This window comes from Triticum urartu, chromosome 2A (genome assembly GCF_056163025.1).
Source record: "Triticum urartu cultivar PI428250 chromosome 2A, HENAU_Tu73, whole genome shotgun sequence".
NCBI lineage: Eukaryota > Viridiplantae > Streptophyta > Magnoliopsida > Poales > Poaceae > Triticum > Triticum urartu.
In genome coordinates this window covers 694,112,713-694,131,498 of record NC_141874.1, presented here as the reverse complement: position 1 = coordinate 694,131,498, position 18,786 = coordinate 694,112,713, and the positions used below count along the sequence as shown (strand labels likewise).

At 44.7% G+C, this 18,786-nt stretch overlaps 2 protein-coding genes and 1 pseudogene across 3 annotated transcripts; all 3 read right to left on the bottom strand.

Moving 5' to 3' along the window:
• Positions 1–423: 423 nt before the first annotated feature.
• Positions 424–18,243, bottom strand: LOC125526802 (uncharacterized). The gene is given in 9 exon segments (XM_048691425.2): positions 424–2,352; positions 2,465–2,548; positions 2,649–2,798; positions 8,290–8,407; positions 8,538–8,912; positions 9,344–9,457; positions 9,604–13,115; positions 17,078–18,046; positions 18,132–18,243. Coding segments are annotated over 2 exon segments (4,452 nt in total). The 5' UTR covers positions 18,029–18,046; positions 18,132–18,243; the 3' UTR covers positions 424–2,352; positions 2,465–2,548; positions 2,649–2,798; positions 8,290–8,407; positions 8,538–8,912; positions 9,344–9,457; positions 9,604–9,614.
• Positions 6,448–8,278, bottom strand: LOC147986832 (uncharacterized; annotated as a pseudogene).
• On the bottom strand, positions 13,545–16,846 carry LOC125526804 (uncharacterized). Of its 2 annotated transcripts, none has more exons than XM_087544965.1 (4): positions 16,569–16,846; positions 15,370–15,675; positions 13,808–15,292; positions 13,545–13,722 (listed from the first exon to the last, which is right to left on the bottom strand). In XM_087544965.1, the coding sequence occupies exons 2-3, from the start codon at positions 15,522–15,524 to the stop codon at positions 13,810–13,812; spliced, it is 1,638 nt and encodes a 545-aa protein (XP_087401091.1). In that variant the 5' UTR covers positions 15,525–15,675; positions 16,569–16,846; the 3' UTR covers positions 13,545–13,722; positions 13,808–13,809. The 2 variants fall into 2 exon arrangements, with proteins under 2 accessions (XP_087401091.1, XP_087401090.1); XM_087544964.1 differs by having other exon boundaries at positions 15,370–16,438; positions 16,569–16,707.
• Positions 18,244–18,786: the final 543 nt, after the last annotated feature.

Sequence of the window (18,786 nt, the reverse complement as noted above, 5' to 3'; positions counted from 1 at the left end):
AACAACTCCATAAACTTCAGGTGACAGATATGTGAAATGCTACAGATGATAGAGATCAATGCCCCAAAACTCTCCACTTTAACTTCAGAGGAAGAGAACGCCCTGGATAAGTCAAAACATATACTGACATACCAATTGGTTATACATTCAAAAATCATGTCTTCTCTTTTCTTGTGCTGCTAAAATTAAATCGGACGATCTGTTTCTCAGACAGAGAGAAAACAGGGTGAATAATCCAAAATACACCAACACAGTTCTTGAGAGGCAGTATCAAAAGCGACAAGAAAGGCCAAGTTTTTGAAGTGAACAATAACAGGGGCATTATTTATGTTTTAGCACAGGTAACCACTGTGACATGCAAGCATAGATTCAGATATGAAGATGTTGCACATTACACTGAATGTTGATGTCCACACTTAGAAGAACAAATGAAAAAATTGGCCTGTTTCCGTACCATTCATTGACAGCCTACTACAGACTGAAGCTAGAAGGGAAATAACAGGCAGGGAAACCCCATTCTCTCTTGCTTATAACATTGTTAGGAAGCAAGTGACTACAAAGAGAAACAAAAGATACTGTATGATTCATCTCAGCCTTCTCCCTTTCAGATTCTTCCCCCGAGAAAGAAAGGTCTCAGATCGCGATCAGTGGCAGGCCAGATGATTTAGGCTCCTGATTCAACTTTCCCACGTGCTTGTGAAATACCTGAAAGCTTAGCATAGCTAGATTGCAAACAAGTGTTCATGTGCAAACAATTATTAAAATCCTCATGAACTTCGGGCAGAGACACTTCCCACAAACTTAATAAGTAGCAAGCTAGCGATTGAGCACACACTTAAATAACTACTCTTATTCATTGCCAATAGTGAATAGATTTCCTTTTTTTGAGAGTGAACAGCATCAACAATATAGCTATAGAAGTTTTCGAACACCAGTCACTTGGTTGTTTGACTTCAATGTCAAGAACAAAAGGAAACATGAGTAGCCAACAATTTTATTCCTTTGTGAATCTTCCAAGAGCAGGTATCTAGTGAAATTACCTCGTCATGATCTGGAGTTACTCTCATCACATAATTATAGTCCTCACTGGCAAGTAGCCCTATCTACTTTATATTTGTGGAAAGCTTATCTGGAGCTTGGTAAGGTAAATCAAAAAAAGAGCAAATCTGAAATCTAGATTGTAAAGCTAAATAAGAGTTCAACTCCAGTACAAAGAAGTCTTCACATTCCAGTCATTGGAAAAAGTAGTATCAGGGTATGTGGGAGGGAATGGACTCACGCCAAAGAAATGATTTGAGAGGCCTATGCAATGTATGGTGATCCCAAGATGCGAGTGATGATCCCGTTATCGATATGCATAGGTAGTAGTTTGATTGATCTGCACATGAATATGGAAGCGCTGCTGGTTATTTTGTCCTGCTTGAGAATGAACTCTTTGATCTTTTGCATGGTGCTCGTCTCTCTTTTTCTTTATTTATTTTTTTCCATTTGTATCTAAGAGAGGAATCAATGCTGATGAATATAGCTCTTCATAATAATGAATTTTGCAGGGTTGATGGCAATAAAGCGCTTTAGAGTCTTCTTGAACTTTGATGACTGTGCTCATGGACTAATCAACTACTATGGAATACCCAGTGAGGAGTGATGCACTATATAGGTAGGTATGGTGTGAACAAATGGAAGGCAATGGTTTAATTTCCGGGATTTGTATATGTACACTGGCAATGTTCATGATATCCTTATGAAGGAATGCAATGCCGTGTGAAGAGGCTAGGAAGTGTAAAGTTACGCGAATAGAATGACTGGCTTTGAAAGACTTCAGACTAGAGGAACATCAAACTTAACAATACGCACTAAAAATATTCAAATTGCAATAATCAAGGCTCATGGAATCTGCTCTATTTTTGGCATTGGTGGGATAGAAAAAAAATACTCCAAATCAAGAAGAGAATAAAATCACCTTCACCATACTCAACTCAGCAGGTTCCATGAATAAAAATTAGCAAGCTCAAGTCTTTTCGCTCAATCAATGTTCATCAATCACCTAGTAACAAGTGTTCTCTACCTTTACGACTATATGTATCAGCTGAAAACTCTCTTGTGTTATTTAATTCAGCATAGCAATGAATTCAGAGATTATGAGCGTGCTCAAAAGCTAGACTGCCAACATATCAAGAAAGCACCAAGTTCTCTAACCTTAGTCTCATGAGGTAACAAGAGTTTGACAATTCCACTTTGAATACAACCTATCATAGCTAAAGCAATCGTGAATTTCAGCAGGGGGTTTACTAACCTTTGCACAGATCTGCTACTACTTAATTGTTGAATTCCAAACTTGTCCACAGGCCACATCTATCAAGCAACCAAGAAGCTTAGTTTAGTCTAAAAGTTTGGAACTTAAGATAAATACACGAGTAACCTTTTAGACTGTTATAGGTGTGCGAATAGGCAACATTGGGCATACCAATTAATGATAGCCTGAGATCTCGGCTGGCTCCAAGCAACACGCAAGCACTATGATGGTATGAAGGGTATTCTTGTAAAGGTCCTGTAATTAACAAAATTTCATTAAGCAACAATAATTATGACAAATGCAAGAACAACTTGAATCGGTGTCAATGTAATACCAAACTGAAAAAACTGCAAACCTTATATTCAGTAGCAACTCAGCAATATATATTCTACCATTATGATCCTCACAGCCAAACAAGCTAAGTACACCAGCCAGTCTTGTTGAGTGACGACCAAAATGTAACTGCAAAGTATCTCAGAACCAACCAGAACAAGCGTAAGAACACCTGCACAAGAGACAAATAAAATGTTGAATGCATGATAAATTTCGTCCATGAAGGAAGAGAAGGAAATTCTGAAATAGCGTTAACTGAGGACCACGTTGGTTTTCTTGATATTTCGCAGTTCAAGAGAAAATATCTAGGTATAAGTAATATGGTTGGAGGAGTTTAACACGTACTTACTGTTAGGAAAGCAACTTGTATTCCCATGAGGCCATAGGCCGATATATATATACATGTACAGGTGTGGAACATATGCAGGAAACCCCTCATACAACGGGATAAATACAAAGGGGTACATGACTTATATTATAACTCTAACACCCCCCCTCAAACTCATGGTGGATGAACAACACTGAGTTTGGAGAGATAAAAGCCATGTTGTACTCTAGTCTGAGCCTTCGTCAGGAAATCCGCCAACTGTAACTCGGAAGGCACATACTGAAGAGCAATGACCTGATCCTGCACAGCAGCACGCACATAGAAAGCATCAACACCAATATGCTTGGTGAGCTCATGCTTCACAGGATCGCGTGCAATGCTGATAGCACCTGTACTGTCAGATAGAAGCAGAGTCGGTGTAGTGACAGAAACACCAAAATCCTGAAGTAACCACCGTAACCAAGTCACCTCTGCCGTCAAAAGAGCCATTGCTCGCAACTCAGCCTCGGCACTCGAACGGGAAACTGCAAGCTGTTTCTTCGTCTTCCAGGCAATGAGAGAACCACCAAGAAAAACACAGTAAGGAGAAAGTGAACGGCGATCGGAAGGATCACTAGCCCACGTAGCATCCGAATAGGCCTGGAGCTGTAAAGAACTGGAGCGAGGAAAGAATAGACGGTGAGAGATCGTGCCTCGAAGATATCGAAGAACACGAAGGAGATGACTATAGTGAACCGAGGTGGGGGCAGAGACAAACTGACTCAGAATATGAACCGGATAAGATATGTCCGGACGAGTGACAGCTAGATAGACAAGACTGCCGACATGACGATAACGCGTCGGATCAGGGAGAGGATCACCATCAGTGGCACGGAGGTGAACATTGAGCTCCATAGGAGTCTCAACAACGCGCTCGTCAGTAAGTGCAGCACGAGCAAGAAGATCCTGGATATACTTTTCCTGGGATATAAAAAAGCCATCAGAGGTAGAAGAGACTTCAATCCCAAGAAAGTAGCGAAGAGGTCCAAGATCAGACATAAGAAACTGCTCACTAAGACGGGCCTTTACAAAGGCAATATACTCGGGGTCATCCCCCGTGATGATCATGTCATCAACATAAAGAAGAAGAAGTGTCCGACCATGAGGAGAAAGGTGAATAAACAATGCGGGATCATGAGCACTTGCTAAAATACCAGCAGCAGTGATCACAGAGGCAAAGCGCTCAAACCAGGCGCGGGGGGCTTGCTTAAGGCCATAGAGAGAGTGACGAAGACGACATACCATGCCATCAGGAACAGAATACCCAGGTGGTGGCTGCATGTACACCTCCTCACGCAGCTCACCATTAAGAAAGGCATTCTTAACATCAAGCTGAGATATAGACCAGTGGCGTGCTGAGGCAACAGCAAGAAGGGTACGAACAGTGGTCATATGAGCCACAGGAGCAAAAGTATCATCATAATCACGACCATGCTCCTGCTGAAAACCACGAGCCACAAGACGAGCTTTGTGACGCTCAAGAGAACCATCGGAGCGAGTCTTAACCTTGTAGACCCACTTACAAGTGATCGGACGGACTCCGGGAGGAAGAGAAACAAGATCCCAAGTACCAGTGCGTTCAAGAGCAGCAATATCCTCTGCCATCGCAAACTGCCATTCGGGATGAACAACAGCCTGACGGTAAGAAGTTGGCTCAAGAACAGCAGCACCAGCAGTGGGAAATCCAAAGCGATCAACAGGCGGACGAGGACGAGAACGCAAGCCATAAGTAGGCTGAGAGGAAGATGACGACCCATCCACAGAGGCATCAACTGGTCGTGGACGACGAGTGTAATGCTGAGGAAGAGATGGAATAATAGAAGGAGGAATTGGCAAGGTAGAATCAGGGGGTGGCGACGAAGAAGTCACCGGAGATGAAGGTGTAGAATCCGATGACAGACTGGGAGAGGAGACCGGGGAGGAAGTCACCGGAGATGAGGGTGGAGAAGGAGAGGAAGTGGAACTGAGAGGTACAGTGTCGGCAAGGGTGATAAGTGAGTCAGGAAAAGTGAGGAAAGAGATATCCTGCACTGAAAAAGTCGAGGAAGATGGGCGTGGGTAGAAGGGACGAGACTCTTCAAAAGTCACATCTCGAGATACGCATCCGACGACCAATAGGATCCCAACAATGATAGCCCTTATGCTCATCACTGTAGCCTAAGAAGACACACTCAACAGACTGAGCGGTCAGTTTGGTGCGTTCGCGAGGGGCAAGAAGAACATAGCAAACACAACCAAACGAGCGAAGCATCGAATAATCGGGAGAACGATCAAAAAGTCGCTCGAAAGGAACACCACCCTGTAGAGCAGCGGAAGGCTGTATATTGATAAGATAGGTGGATGTGGAGACGGCCTCAGCCCAAAAATGAGGCGGGAGAGAGGCAGCAATCATCAATGCACGAGCCGTCTCAAGAAGATGTCGATGCTTTCGCTCAGCCACACCATTCTGAGCATGAGCACCAGGACAAGAGAATTGAGAGAGAGTCCCGTGCTCAGCAAGAACACTACGCAACATCTTAGAGATATACTCGCCAGCAGAGTCAGCACGAAAAACACGAATGGGTGAAGAGAACTGAGTATGAACCATGGCAGCAAAACGCTTATAAATAGACAACACCTCAGAGCGAGAAGTCATGAAATAAAGCCATGTGTAACGAGAGAAATCATCTATGAAAATAATATAGTATTTATGACCACCTTTCGAAGCGAAAGGGGCCGGACCCCATACATCAGAATGGACTAAATCGAAAGGACGCTTAGACACGGACTCACTATGTGAATATGGTAACTGAATCTGCTTGCCAAGACGACAACCCTGACACTCTAAAGAGACATCTCCCGAGACAGACCCCAGAAGGCCTCGACGAACTAAAGAAGACAACCGAGAACCACACAGATGACCAAGTCGATGATGCCACTGCTGGAAGGAACCAGTGACGGAGGCAACAGAAGCGGGAGAACTGGCGATGGTGGTGGCAGCAGAAGGAACATGAAGCCAGTCCAACTCCCAAAGACCCTGAGAATCACGGCGGCGAGGGCCAGCCCCAACCAGAGTGTGCGTGTGACGGTCCTGGACAGAACAAGAGTCAACGTCAAGGATGACGCGACAACCAGAATCCGTAAGTTGTCCAGCAGAAAACAAATTCATGGTAAGTCGAGGAACATGAGCAACATCAGGAACAGAATAAGGAGTAGTAAGATTGCCTTTACTAGCAACAGAAAGGGGAGTACCATCGGCAGTGAGGACATGAATAGGAGAATCGAGTGATCGAAGAGAGGACAAAGTGGAAGAATGAGAAGACATATGAAAAGAAGCTCCAGAGTCCAGAACCCATGGGGATGTACCTGACTGTGTAGAGGGTGAGTGCTCAGTGCGGGAAGCATCAGTCACAGAACCAGCAGCACCCGTCGAGGAAGAACCTGAAGCCGCGAGCAGACGCTTAAGTCTCAGAATATCCTGCTCAGTCAAAGCAATGGCTGAAGCTGTCGAGGTAGACGACGAAGTCCCTGAAGATGATGATCGAGCCTTGCGCAGGTGTTTCTTCTTCGTGTAGCACTGAGACTCAAGATGACCATCATTGTTGCAATAGGCGCAGTGTGGACGGGGACGACCTGAGCCTCCAGAAGGAGTGGGCAAGAGCGGCGGAGCACTCGAGCGAGAAGTGGTCGATGGAGCAGGTGGCGTAGGAGCACGAGTAGCAAGCACAGAGGGAACCTCCAGCAAACCAGCACCACGTAAGCGAGTCTCCTCTGCACGAATCTCAGAAAGCGCCTCCATGAGAGAAATACGGCCACGAGCAAACAACTGAGCACGCCGGGGCTCAAACTCCTTACGGAGCCGAGACAAGAACTCATAGACGCGATGAAACTCCAAATTGGCCTGGACAGCCTGGCAACAGGGGCAGGTACGACACCCAGCACTATGGAGAGAATCAAGCTGACGCCAGATAGCAGAACTCTGGGCATAGAAGTCATCAACAGTAGAGTCACCCTGCTGAAGAGCATGCTCCTGACGGATCACAGAGAGGTATAAGGCATCACCAGAGGGCTGATAGCGCTCACGAAGACGGGTCCACATCTCAAAGACAGTAGAAAGACCCAGAAATTCAGAAGCAAACTGAGGCAGAACACTAGCAGTGAGAACAGCTGCAGCACGAGCATCATCATCAAGCCACTGGGTGTAAGCAGACAGAGCACCATGATACAACTGAAGAGCCTCCTCATAAGCCAAAACCCTCTCATCATAAGCACGATCAGCAGCCTCATCAGCAACCTTAGCCGCATCCTTGGCGGCCTGATTAGCACCCGTGGGAAGAACCGATGGAGTTGGCGGAGTAGGGGCCACCGGAGGAACTGGACGTGGCGGACAGCAGACCTCGCCAGAAACAACACCCCAAAGACGAATGCCACGCATGTGAATGCGCATGAAGCCAGTGAACTCGGTGTAGTTAGTACCATCAAAGATCACCGGACAGCGAGGGACAGCAACAAAACCCGATGCAGCAGACATGTTTTTTTTTGGATCCGACGAGAACAACCAGATCGGGATCAGGCGCTGGCTGGGGACGGATCGAGCGGAAGATCGGGACGGGCCGGCAGCAGGAGATCGGGACCAGCCACAGATGGAAGCAACAACACCGGTACTAGCCACCCAACAAAGTCAATGGAGGCAGTCAACAGAGGCAGCAAACAATGGGAGATCCGCGTCTGCTGCCTAATCCTGTAGAAGACGAGGCACCGTGATATGCTGCAAGATCTCACTGGAAGCGGTGGAACACGGCGACCAGCGACGGAATCCGACTAGGGATCACGAGAGACAGCGGCCGGTGACGGGATCCGACTGGAGGACAGCAGATCGAGCTCAGCTGGACGGGACGCCTACGAATCTGAGCGGAGCAGCGGGAGTCTGTCGTGGCTGCCGATCCAATCGGGAGATAAAGGGGAGGGGGCTGCAATCCGATCTCGAGAGGAAAACGAGCAGGCAGCTTCGACCTGATCTCGAGTAGAAGTCGGGCAGGAGCGACCAGCCGTGGAACCAGCAGCAGGAGCGGACGTGGGAAACAGGCGGTGGAGAGAGAAGCAGCCGCGGCGTCACGGAAGGATCAATCACACGAGTTGCGGCGTGTAAAAATTGACCTAGCTCTGATACCATGTTAGGAAAGCAACTTGTATTCCCATGAGGCCATAGGCCGATATATATATACATGTACAGGTGTGGAACATATGCAGGAAACCCCTCATACAACGGGATAAATACAAAGGGGTACATGACTTATATTATAACTCTAACACTTACCAGATTTGTGTACTATGTACAGTAAGAAGATACAACACAAGATCCTCATGTGCAGACTTTGTATGGATGGGGAGGATTCAACAAGACTAAAAAGTGTACAACTCCCAAGACAGAGAACCTGTAAAGTAGATCAAAACACAGTGTGTTCAGATTTTGCAGTAATGAGGTAAATCAAATGAAAAATATGATTTGATGATGTTGGACATTGGGATGAGGGCAGACAGCGAAGTTTTTTTTTTTTTTTTTACCTTGGATCAGTCTAGTACTCTAGTATGATTTTCAGGATGGTTCCTGATTAGCTCCTGTTCTAGCTCCTCGATGATGCAACACGGTGCTTAGTTCTCGTAAGTCAAAGCCACAACAAGCACTGAGAGCATCGCTGTTGTACAACCTATCAATGTTCCATGGTAACACTGTTTTCAGCACTCAAATGGTCCTTTGTCAAAACTGCGGTGTTCTGAAACTGCTGCTCTTTGCAAAATCCCTGCATCCAGTGCTCCTCTGAACTAACACTGAAGTACAAATTTCATGTTCAACCTTGCGTGACTCTGTCTGTCGACTTGATGAAGCGAGGGGACTTTCTCTTCTCCCTTCACTTGTTTCCTTGACAAACACAAGGAAACCTGCAGAAAATAACAAATGGTGAATCTGAGGGAACAAAGAACTATGTGCTATGCCAAAAAGAAACAAGGTAAGTTTTGAGAACAATTAATATTCCCCGTGATCTCTGGACAGATACAAATAGATATACTGTCCTCAGATCAGGCTAACAAGGTTAATTTTGCACAGACGAAAGGAAAAAAAATCTCACTTTTGTGTATTATTATTCTGCTAGGAACACACTCGTATTTGGTGTGCTGACCAATTTACATAAGCATAATGGTAATAATTTTGCAGTTGAATAGAGAGGCCCTCCAATTGTTAGTCACATACACGTATATTAATAAAAACCATTCGCTCAAGAGCAGTGATTTAAAGTAATAGAACTGGGAGCAATTTTTATCAGACAGATAACTGTAAGTAGATACTTTTCAGACAATTTGCAGGTACTTACCATATATTATGTACATGAAGAAAATACCACACCAGACCCTCATGCGGCACTGTCCATGTATGGAGAGAATTCCACGGACGTAGAAGAATACACAACTCCAAACAGAGAGACCAGCTGCATGGTTGATGGAAACAAACAATGTTCAGAATAAGAGGTAGACCAAACCGAAAGAAAAAATGAGTTGGCGTCTGTGGGATCAGGAAAGAGTAATGACAATGGTGGAAATCGTGAATAGGTACGAGCAAGGAAGTGTCTGTTACCTTGGATTAGCCTATAGTATGATTTTCGGGATGGTTCCCATTAACCGCCTGCACTGCTTTGTTAGCTTCTCGTTGCCGCACCTGCTGACATCTAATTCTCGTAGTGAACTCGGGAGGCCTTCCTTGGGCAGCGAACGGAGGGCTCGACACCCCCAGATCCTTAATCTCTTAAGATTGGTCAGCTTGTTTAGCCCTGCAGGTAGGTGTTTCAGCTTGCGGTAACCCAAAAACTTGAGTTCCTGAAGCGAGGTGAGGCATTGAAAGGCCTCCTCCTGCTCCTTTGTGAAGCGTGTCATCTCATCGTTCCCAATAAAGGACAAATCGATGAGGGAGGAAGAGAGGAAGCTACAGAGGGCGGGCGCACCAAGGAAGCCCTCCATGTCATCTGTCATGAGATTCTGCAGTTTGGATTCTGTCATCCCCCGCATGGGATTGGGATCCCACCCACCAAAGAAATTGGGGCTTTGACGGACTTTTAACCTGCTGAGGTGGCCCCGAGTAAGGAGAGGCAACAGGCCCTCGCATCTTAAATCCTCTCCGCAACCAGATATGTGTAATCGGGTGAGAGAGGTGAGGTTTGAAAGGGACTCCATCGTCTGCACGCCCTTTACGGACCAAAGTTTCAGGTGTAGCAGGGAGGATGGGAAAGGGTGGCGAAAAGAGCAATCTTGTAACCAAAGGGCAGTTAGGCCTTGGAGGGCATTGAGGGAATGAACTACGGAATCATCACAGCTGATGAGGCTCAACGCCCGCAGAGAATTGGAGGGATGTGCAGGGAGGACCAACAGCCCATCATCCTTCTCCACCTCTGCTATTTCTTGCTGCTCATCTTTTGCTTGTGTAACATCTGGAGAGGTTGACGATGATACTGGTGCTGTTGTTTGCTGCAAATCCACCCCCACAACAAACTGTGTTACGTTTCTACAAGAATATACCTGCAGTTTGGATAGCTTTGGGAGGTGAGACAAGAACTGTGTCAATTCCTTTCCACTGGAATCAGATAACCAAATTTTAATGTTCTCAACAGGATGCTGCCATTCGACACCACCCTGAACTTCTGATGCCACCACCCCAAGATTTGAAGACCATGCCCACAATTCCTTCAATGAGGTTAGCATTAGAAAATAATTCAGCTCCAAAGGTGGGCAATTTTTTATCTTCAACTCCTGAAGTTCAGTTAGTTGACTGAATAATAACACCTGGTCTAAGTTATACAGACCATCCTTTGCATTAACTTCCAATGCTACTCCAGAAGATGATTTTGAGTAGACCAACTTGTCCAGTAGTTCTGATCCCACACCACTTATTACGACAGAGCACAAAGACTGGGTCCAAGGGATAGGAGGCAGTAGCAAGACTTGCAGTATGGGAAACCAATCTATGTTCCAGTCTTGTTTCAGTGGGTAAACAATGTGGCTTGAAAATGGCAACTCTGAGAGTTTAGAGCAATCTGTGATAATCAGTACTTGCAAATGAGGGAAGAAATGAGTGGGCTGTGGTACCCATTTTTCAAAATTTTCTAAGCCAGTGAGTGTAATCTTCTTTACTAACTTGCAAAAGCTTTGCTCTAGATCAAACTCCTTTATTGTGGAAATATTCGACAATACTAGCTCACGAAGATTCCACATCTTCCCAAATGAAGGAAAAATATCCCAAGAAACAGAGAAGAGAGAGAGAGATTGTAGAGCCTGAACGACCAGGTTATCACCCAGCCATGTTGGACAAGAATGGCCACGGTGTCCTGTAATTCTCAGCTCCTGAAGATTTCTATGTGGTTGAAGGCTCTCAAGAACCACTATTTCCGCGCCAGGCTCACTATTAGGTCGCTCACTATCCCAATCTAGTGCCAATTTGTGCAAGTAGTCTTTCTGTGTTAGTTTTGCTTCAATCCCTTCTTCTTTCGTGTGTACCTTCTCAAGGTTATAAATGCTAACTTCCCTTAGCTCGGTCAAAAGCTCTAGTTGATTGAGTTCAAACCCTTTGATTTCCTTATTGACTGCAAAAGCCTTTAACTCCTGTAAGAGTTTTATTTTCCCCACGTTATAAATACCCGAAAGAAGCTCATCATATTGGGCGAGAAAATGGCATAATTTTGCAAGGTTACTCATGTCTCTAGGTAACAGAAAAGAACCATACCATTTTTGTAGGTCCAAAATCTTCAAATGATAAAATCTAGATAAAGTCGTTGGTAAATGCATATGGCTCATAGAAGTACCTAGCTTTAGGTATCGTAAGTGCAGAAGTGATGAAAAGTTATGCAAAATGGATTCCAAGGGGTATGATAATGTGGGCAAACAAAGAACACGGAGAGCATTTGCTTCCATGAACAAATCACCCAAAATGTTGACAGAACTTTTGTCTCCTCCTCCAAATATAATTAATGTTTGCAAGTTTTCAACCTTCAATTTTGACTTAAGTTTCATTAACTCACTCTTAAAATTTTCATCAGTCATCCCATTACTATCATCTAGACCATCTATTGCGATCGACAAGTGACGGATAGATGGCCGAATTTCTATTGATCTGACATTAGAGTGATGCAAACTAAGATATTCATGAGATGCAACCTTTAAAGCTAAATCATGCAACAGATCATGGATGATATAATGCCCCTCGGTTTCATCTTTTTTGAAAAATCCACTGTTCACCAAATCATTTAGATTGTCCAGACCTACATCTTCAATTGTTTTATTTCGACCACCAGGATGTAAAATATCTAGTCCTATCCAGAAATGAATGAGTTCTTCACTGTGAAACTTGTAATCTTCAGGAAACAAAGCACAACTAGAAAAACATTGTCGCAGATGATAAGGTAGATAATCATAGCTAAGTTTCAGTGCAGGCATAATGTCACCCTCACCGGTCTGCATTTCCCATTCTCTACTTTCTAGGACTCTTGTCCAATGATGCACATCAAGGTGGTTCCTCAATAATCTACCTACAGTTTTCGCTGCAAGAGGGGACCCCTTTAGCTTTTCTGCTATCTTATCTCCAATATTAAGCAACCCATCATGATCTTTTTGTGATTGCTCATCGCCAAATATGCATGCTCGAAAAAATTTCCTAAACTCAACATGTTCTAAACCCTCCAGCTCTATTGAATTATCAGTTGTTTTAACCATTTCTGCTACAGCTGGAAACCGAGTTGTAACTAGAATTACATTACCCTTTCCTTGTCCTTTTGTGAGTGGTACTAAAAGCCTTTTCCAGTCCTCAGATTCACACTTCCATATATCATCTAATATAAGCAAAAGTCTTTTAGAATTTAATCTTTGTTCAATGAGCTCTTCTGCGCTGCCCTTTTTTTCACCTTCCACACTAGGTATAGCTTTTTCAATCTCTTCAATCAGCTTATTAACAATGAAGTTCTGGGACACACATATCCAGATCTTGATCTGAAAATGTGTTTTCACTTCTTGGCTGTTATATATGTGTTGTATAAGAGTTGTCTTCCCTATGCCACCCGAACCAACAATCGGCAGGACAGTTAGGTTCTCGTCACTATATTTATCATGAGTGATAGCAGTGGCGAATCCAGAAAGAAAATGGAGGGTGGGCTCAAAGTTAACAGAGAAAAAAAACGAAACGTCCGTTTGAAGAAAAACAACATCATCTCCTAGTCCATTTGTCCAAATGTGATCAAACTTTCCCAGAATACTACTGGAGGCATGTGGTATTTACTGGATTTTTTCTGGAATGTTTGAAACATATTAAATTTGAACTAAATTCTGAATCTGCTTAGCTAAATAGCCATTATTTTCTAGGCCATTTGTGCAAATGTGCTCAAGCTTTCCAGGAATACTACTGGAAACATGTACTATTTACTGGATTTTTTTGAAAGGTTTTAACAATTGAATTTTAAACTAATATTGGTATTGCGAAGACAATATCTGCCAAACCAGTGCTCAAAAAGACATGAAAATTTTCAAGAGCAATAGTAATAACATGTTTAACCATACTAGAAATGTTAATACAATTCATACACAAGGTATCAAAGTACAAGAGAAGTAACAACAAAAGGACAATGAAATGTTGCTCTTACTAACTAGTACTGTAGTTATAGAACACCTTCACACCAAAATATAGAAATGTATGCGTAAGGCACCTCCTACAAGCCATCTGTTCACATTAGTACACTTATTAGTGATATAACAATAAGTCATGAACGAATAAGTATTGAAACTAGTAACAGTGGCATCAATACCTCTAAGAAATCACATGAAACTCATGTGGCAAATGTCCTTTCCGATCCCTCATTTTCTGGAATTGTATCATGATTTGGTCATCAGGAATGCTTCTAAATATCTCTTTCTCGCAGTAGCACACCATCAAATCATTTAGCCAATCATCTGATAGTTTGTTGCGCAAATCTGTCTTGATTATCTTCATTGCTGAAAATATTCTCTCAACGGATGAAGTGGCCACAGGAAGAATAAGTGTCAACTCAATGAGGCGATATACCAACTGGAAAGATGTGTGTTTCATTGTTTCAACCATCAACCGAGCAAGTGTGGACACATCCCGACATCCATTAAACTCCTCACTTCTCCTAATGTTCATAAGAAATCTTGGGAGGTCTACTCCTAGCATTAACCGATCAGCTTCTGTGAAGTCCTCATCATAAATTTCAGCAAGCCGAATAAGTTTGTCAACGTTAAACTTTGAGAAGTTGTTTGCTGGATTAAGACAAGACATACAATCCAATAACTCGGTGGAAACTTCATTGAATCGGTGATTCATCTCAGTGATAGTTGCATCAATGGCAACATTGAATATGCTAACCTTGTAATAATGAAGTCGAGTCACCTTATTCTTAGTGCGAACAGATTGACCCATAGCTCCAACAAGATCATCCATGTTTGGCACATCAATACCATGTGTTTCACAGAAGTTCTTGGCTTGGCAGAATAAAGACTCCCACCCATTGTCCCTCATGCTCTGCAAGCTTTCTTTCCCATCCAAGATCAAACGCATGGCTTCAACAATGTTTTGATTCTTTCTTTGCAAAGCTTGGGATAGATGATTTGTGTTGCTCAACAAGTTTATTAAGAACAACATGATGAACACAAATTCAAAGCATTCCATGTTTTTAAGCAAACCTCTAGCTCCACCTTGACATGTGTGTTCTCGGGCATCAACCACAACAATTCCTAGCACCTCCACCACAGCATTCCACATTGTGAATATACGAAGCAAAGTTTTGAGATGTGAGCCCCAACGAGTATCTCCTGGCCTTGTTATGTTAAATTCTTGATGCAGCCCGGTTCCGGCTGTGATCTTTCCATTCTCCATCAAATCTAACAACTCATCTTGATGTTTGGCAAGTAATGCATCCTTCCTTTTGCAAGATGAACACACTTGAGTAACTATCAATGGAATATAGTTGAAGAAATCAGCAATAGCAGGACTACATTGAGCCACATTGACAACCACCAACTGTAACTGGTGAGCAAAGCAATGAACATAAAATGCATACGGAGCTTCATCTCTAACCAGTTTTTGCAAACCGTTGAATTCCCCTCTCATATTGGAAGCACCATCATAACCCTGACCACGTAGCCTAGAAGTTGACAAACCATGATATTCCAACACATCAACCAAAGCTTTTTTAATTCCAGCAGATGTACAATCTGTGATGTGCTTAATTGCAAGGAATCGCTCTTGAAGCACTCCATGATCATCTAGAAATCTACATGCATCAGGAAATCAGATTAGTAAACATTAGTAGAACAATTTAAAAAAACACTAGAATATGGCATGTGTTACCTGACAATCACCGCCATTTGCTCCTTTATTGAGCAATCTCTAGCTTCATCAATAAGTATTGAGAAATTCTTATCTCCAATGTCATTCTTAATAACTTTGGTTACCTCCATTGCACAAGCTGTAGCAAGGTCCTTCTGGATGTCGGAACAAATCATTTGTGCGTTTCCTGGCCCCTTATCAAATGCCTCCTTCACATCTTCTTTCTTGTCCTTATACCAGTCCAATAACTCTCTGAAATTGCCCTTGTTGATGGAAGTGGAGGATTCGTCATGCCCACGAAAAGCTTCACCTTGTGCTATGAGATACCTTGCACAATCCAATGATGCAGTTAGGCGGATTTTATAAGATATCTCAGACTCCTTGCTGTACACACGGAATTGGGTAGCCACACTTGCTCTCTGATTGTTGAAATCATCACAATCTCCCTTAGCAATGTTGTGGTAACTAGATGGACCACCAACATGCTTCCTGAAATTACTTAGGGCTGTTTTCCAACGAGTGTAACCATCTTTTGTGAAAACATCATTTCCAAATCTAATGGCTTGTGATGGTTTCTTGAAAAGAAAGCAATGGAAGCAAAAAGCGGCCTCCTTTTCCACACTATATTCCAACCAATCATACGTATCAAACCACGCAGGTTGAAAGGATCTCCAAATTCTACCATCCTTTGTCTTTTCAAAATTATGCCCAATAGCTTTGTTTCTCCCTTTCAACAAATAAGCTCGTCTCACATCACTTCTAATTTCAGGAGCATAATCTTCTATTGGTATTCGAAGTCCTGGATCCGAAATAATTTGACTTGGATGAAATTCTGGTATAGGTTGCCTTGGTTGGTTTGTACTCTCATCAATTGTGGTATGATTCATCTCAACATTTGGGGATTCATTTGGGCGTTCAGGAGGAGGGATTGTGCCCACAACAATTAAGGGGAAGGGATTTGCAGTCACATTAGTTGGTTCAAGTTCAGGTTCGACATCGGTAGGGGGAGGAGCAGGCCTTTGGGGAGGGGTAATTGAACTGCTTGCATAAAAACTATGCATACTCATAGTTTTTCTCTTCATTTTTAAATCTGCAAATAAATTGTAATTGACCTAAATCAACTAATAGCGCATGAACTAGAAAACAAACTGTAATTGATATGAGCCAAATTAAAGAAAGGAATGGAATTATGGAACTTGGAAGCAAACTGGGAATTATACCTTAGCCAGTATTGGATGCGCTCAGCTTGGAACGGGGCGTGGCAGTGTGCGGCTATGCGAGCTGAATGCTCGCTCTGGCCAGCCGGCGGCTCCACTTCTCTGGCCAACGACGAGTTGGCGGTTGCACTCAGGGTCAGGCCGTCAGGGGCCTTCGATGCCGCGCGAGTCCTGCAGCCTGTCGTCGACGCGCGCACTTTGTGGACTGCCTGGACGAGGTGGCCGTGCCGCCGTCGAGCGCCTGTACGAGGTCGAGTCGGGGGGACCGGGGGGGGGGGGGGGGGGCGGCGGAGGGGCCTGCTGCCTAGGGTTAGGATTGGGGGCGGCGCTTCTCTGCTCTCTGCTGGCTCGAACGAGAACGAGAAACACGTCTGGCTGGGAGCTGGGAGTTGATGGGCTGGGCGCTGGGACTAGTTGGTCCGGGCCGAAACGAAGCATACTAGTAGTGAAAAAAATCGCTTTCTATCGAGGGCAGGCTTCAGCCTGTTGAAGCCTGCCCATTGGACTCGCCACTGAGTGATAGTATCTATGATTCTCTTCTTCGCAGGGTCCCTCCCGTACAGTGTTGATTCTATAATGTCAGAGGTGGTGGTAGGAGGACTCTTGGGAATGTCTATGGTGGTAGTATGACTAGAACCCAACAACTCAAGATTAAGAATAACTGTTACCTTTGCACATAAGGGCTGCAGTTGCTCTACAATATGCTTCATTCTTATAGATAAATCCACCCTATCAAACTTTAATTTTGGTGTTTCTTTCGCATGCTTTCACTGTGGTGCCTTGCGTATGCAGGCACCACAAAGGGCTGACTTGTCAGAAACATCATCATGAACGGGTGGGAAGGATGAGCAAGGGAAGAGTTTACCGACAGTACGCACGGTGCCGAGAGCACCAGAAGCAAGCTTGCGAATGCATCCGCTGGCCTCCCCATCAGCTTGGTCGGTGTTTGGGACCAATGAGGTATTGCCACTTGCAGTTCTCCTGGCACATGGCCAAGCGCAGCAATGAACTTGCTGCCTTGTATCTTCTTCCGATCTTGGCTCCCCAAGATCACGAGGGTTAGCAGCAGCACACGAGCACCCAAGCAGTTTGCCAACAGCTTTGGCGGTGTGATGAGCGTTGAGGAAGAGGTTGCATATGCAACCCTTGGCATGTTCTTCGGCAGCCTCATAGGTGCCGTAAAGGCCGTCCTGGATGCGGAAGTAATCCAGCTCGTCCAGCACGTCCTTGGCCCCGTACGCTAGCTGCCGCAGCTTTTGCAGTAGCTCGTTCAGGGCCGGGTTGTCGATCTCCCTGCCACGGGTGTTGTTGAGCATCCCTTGCACGTACAACAGCTCCATCTTGAGTGCGTCAACGTTGGGACCGAGATCCTTGCTAGCCGCCCAAGCCTCCAGGAAGCCATCTGAGACGGGGCCCAGTGCCTTGCCTACCACCCACCACGCCGCACTGACGGCAACGTCCATCGGTTGTCACGCTGCAAACTATTAGCAGAAGCAGTTAGCCCCAACTTATGCTGATACCAGTCGGTGCTGCTAGAGGACTAGCTAGAAAGAAAGATCTACTCACCCGTATGAAGTATGAACTCCCTTGCCGTGAAGGCAGGCGATGTGATGCGACGGAGGGAGCAATGCTGGAGAGGGTGTTGATGTGTAGGAGGGAGAGAGTAATGCAGGAGGAGGGGGATATAAAGATGTGAGTAGCGTCAAGTGAGGTCATTTGAGTGGTTGGGATCAACTAAAATAATGCCTGCCAATTAACTAAGCACTCTGATGTGACTTGGGGTCAGACATGGCGCTGGGTTTCCTAGCTAGTTTTTGTGCCATTGGGAAGCAACTAATTGTCGGGGTCCCTTGCTGGCCCTGCCTCCTGTTGGAAGTTAATGGCTCCGTGGTTTTTCCTGAATAAGATGCATGTGTTGGTTTGTAAAATCTCTCATGGAGCCAAATTCGCGAGAAGGACAACCTTGTGGTAGTGCTGTATATATAAAGAATGATGCTCCTCCGTAGATGTGTTACTCTGATTCAGTTACTACTGTTATGCTTCTGTTGTCAGTTGTTACTGAAGACGATGGCACAGGTGTACGTCGGGCTGAGGCAGCGTGGGCCGGCCGTCGCCTGTGGTCTCGGCTACTAGAGGTGGTTGGCGCGGTGGTGTGCCATGGTGGGGTGGTCCGGCGTTTGCGGCTGGAGTAGCCTAGTCCTGGGGCACGGATGTTGCGGGT

What these genes read in the sequence shown, in the direction of transcription:
- LOC125526804 (XM_087544964.1), bottom strand. Translation starts at nt 16,430, where the DNA reads ATGAAGAGAAAAACTATGAGTATGCATAGTTTTTATGCAAGCAGTTCA. An exon ending in CAAATGGCGGTGATTGTCAG is followed by an intron (nt 15,293 to 15,369) that starts GTAACACATGCC and finishes TGATGCATGTAG; the next exon opens with ATTTCTAGATGATCATGGAG.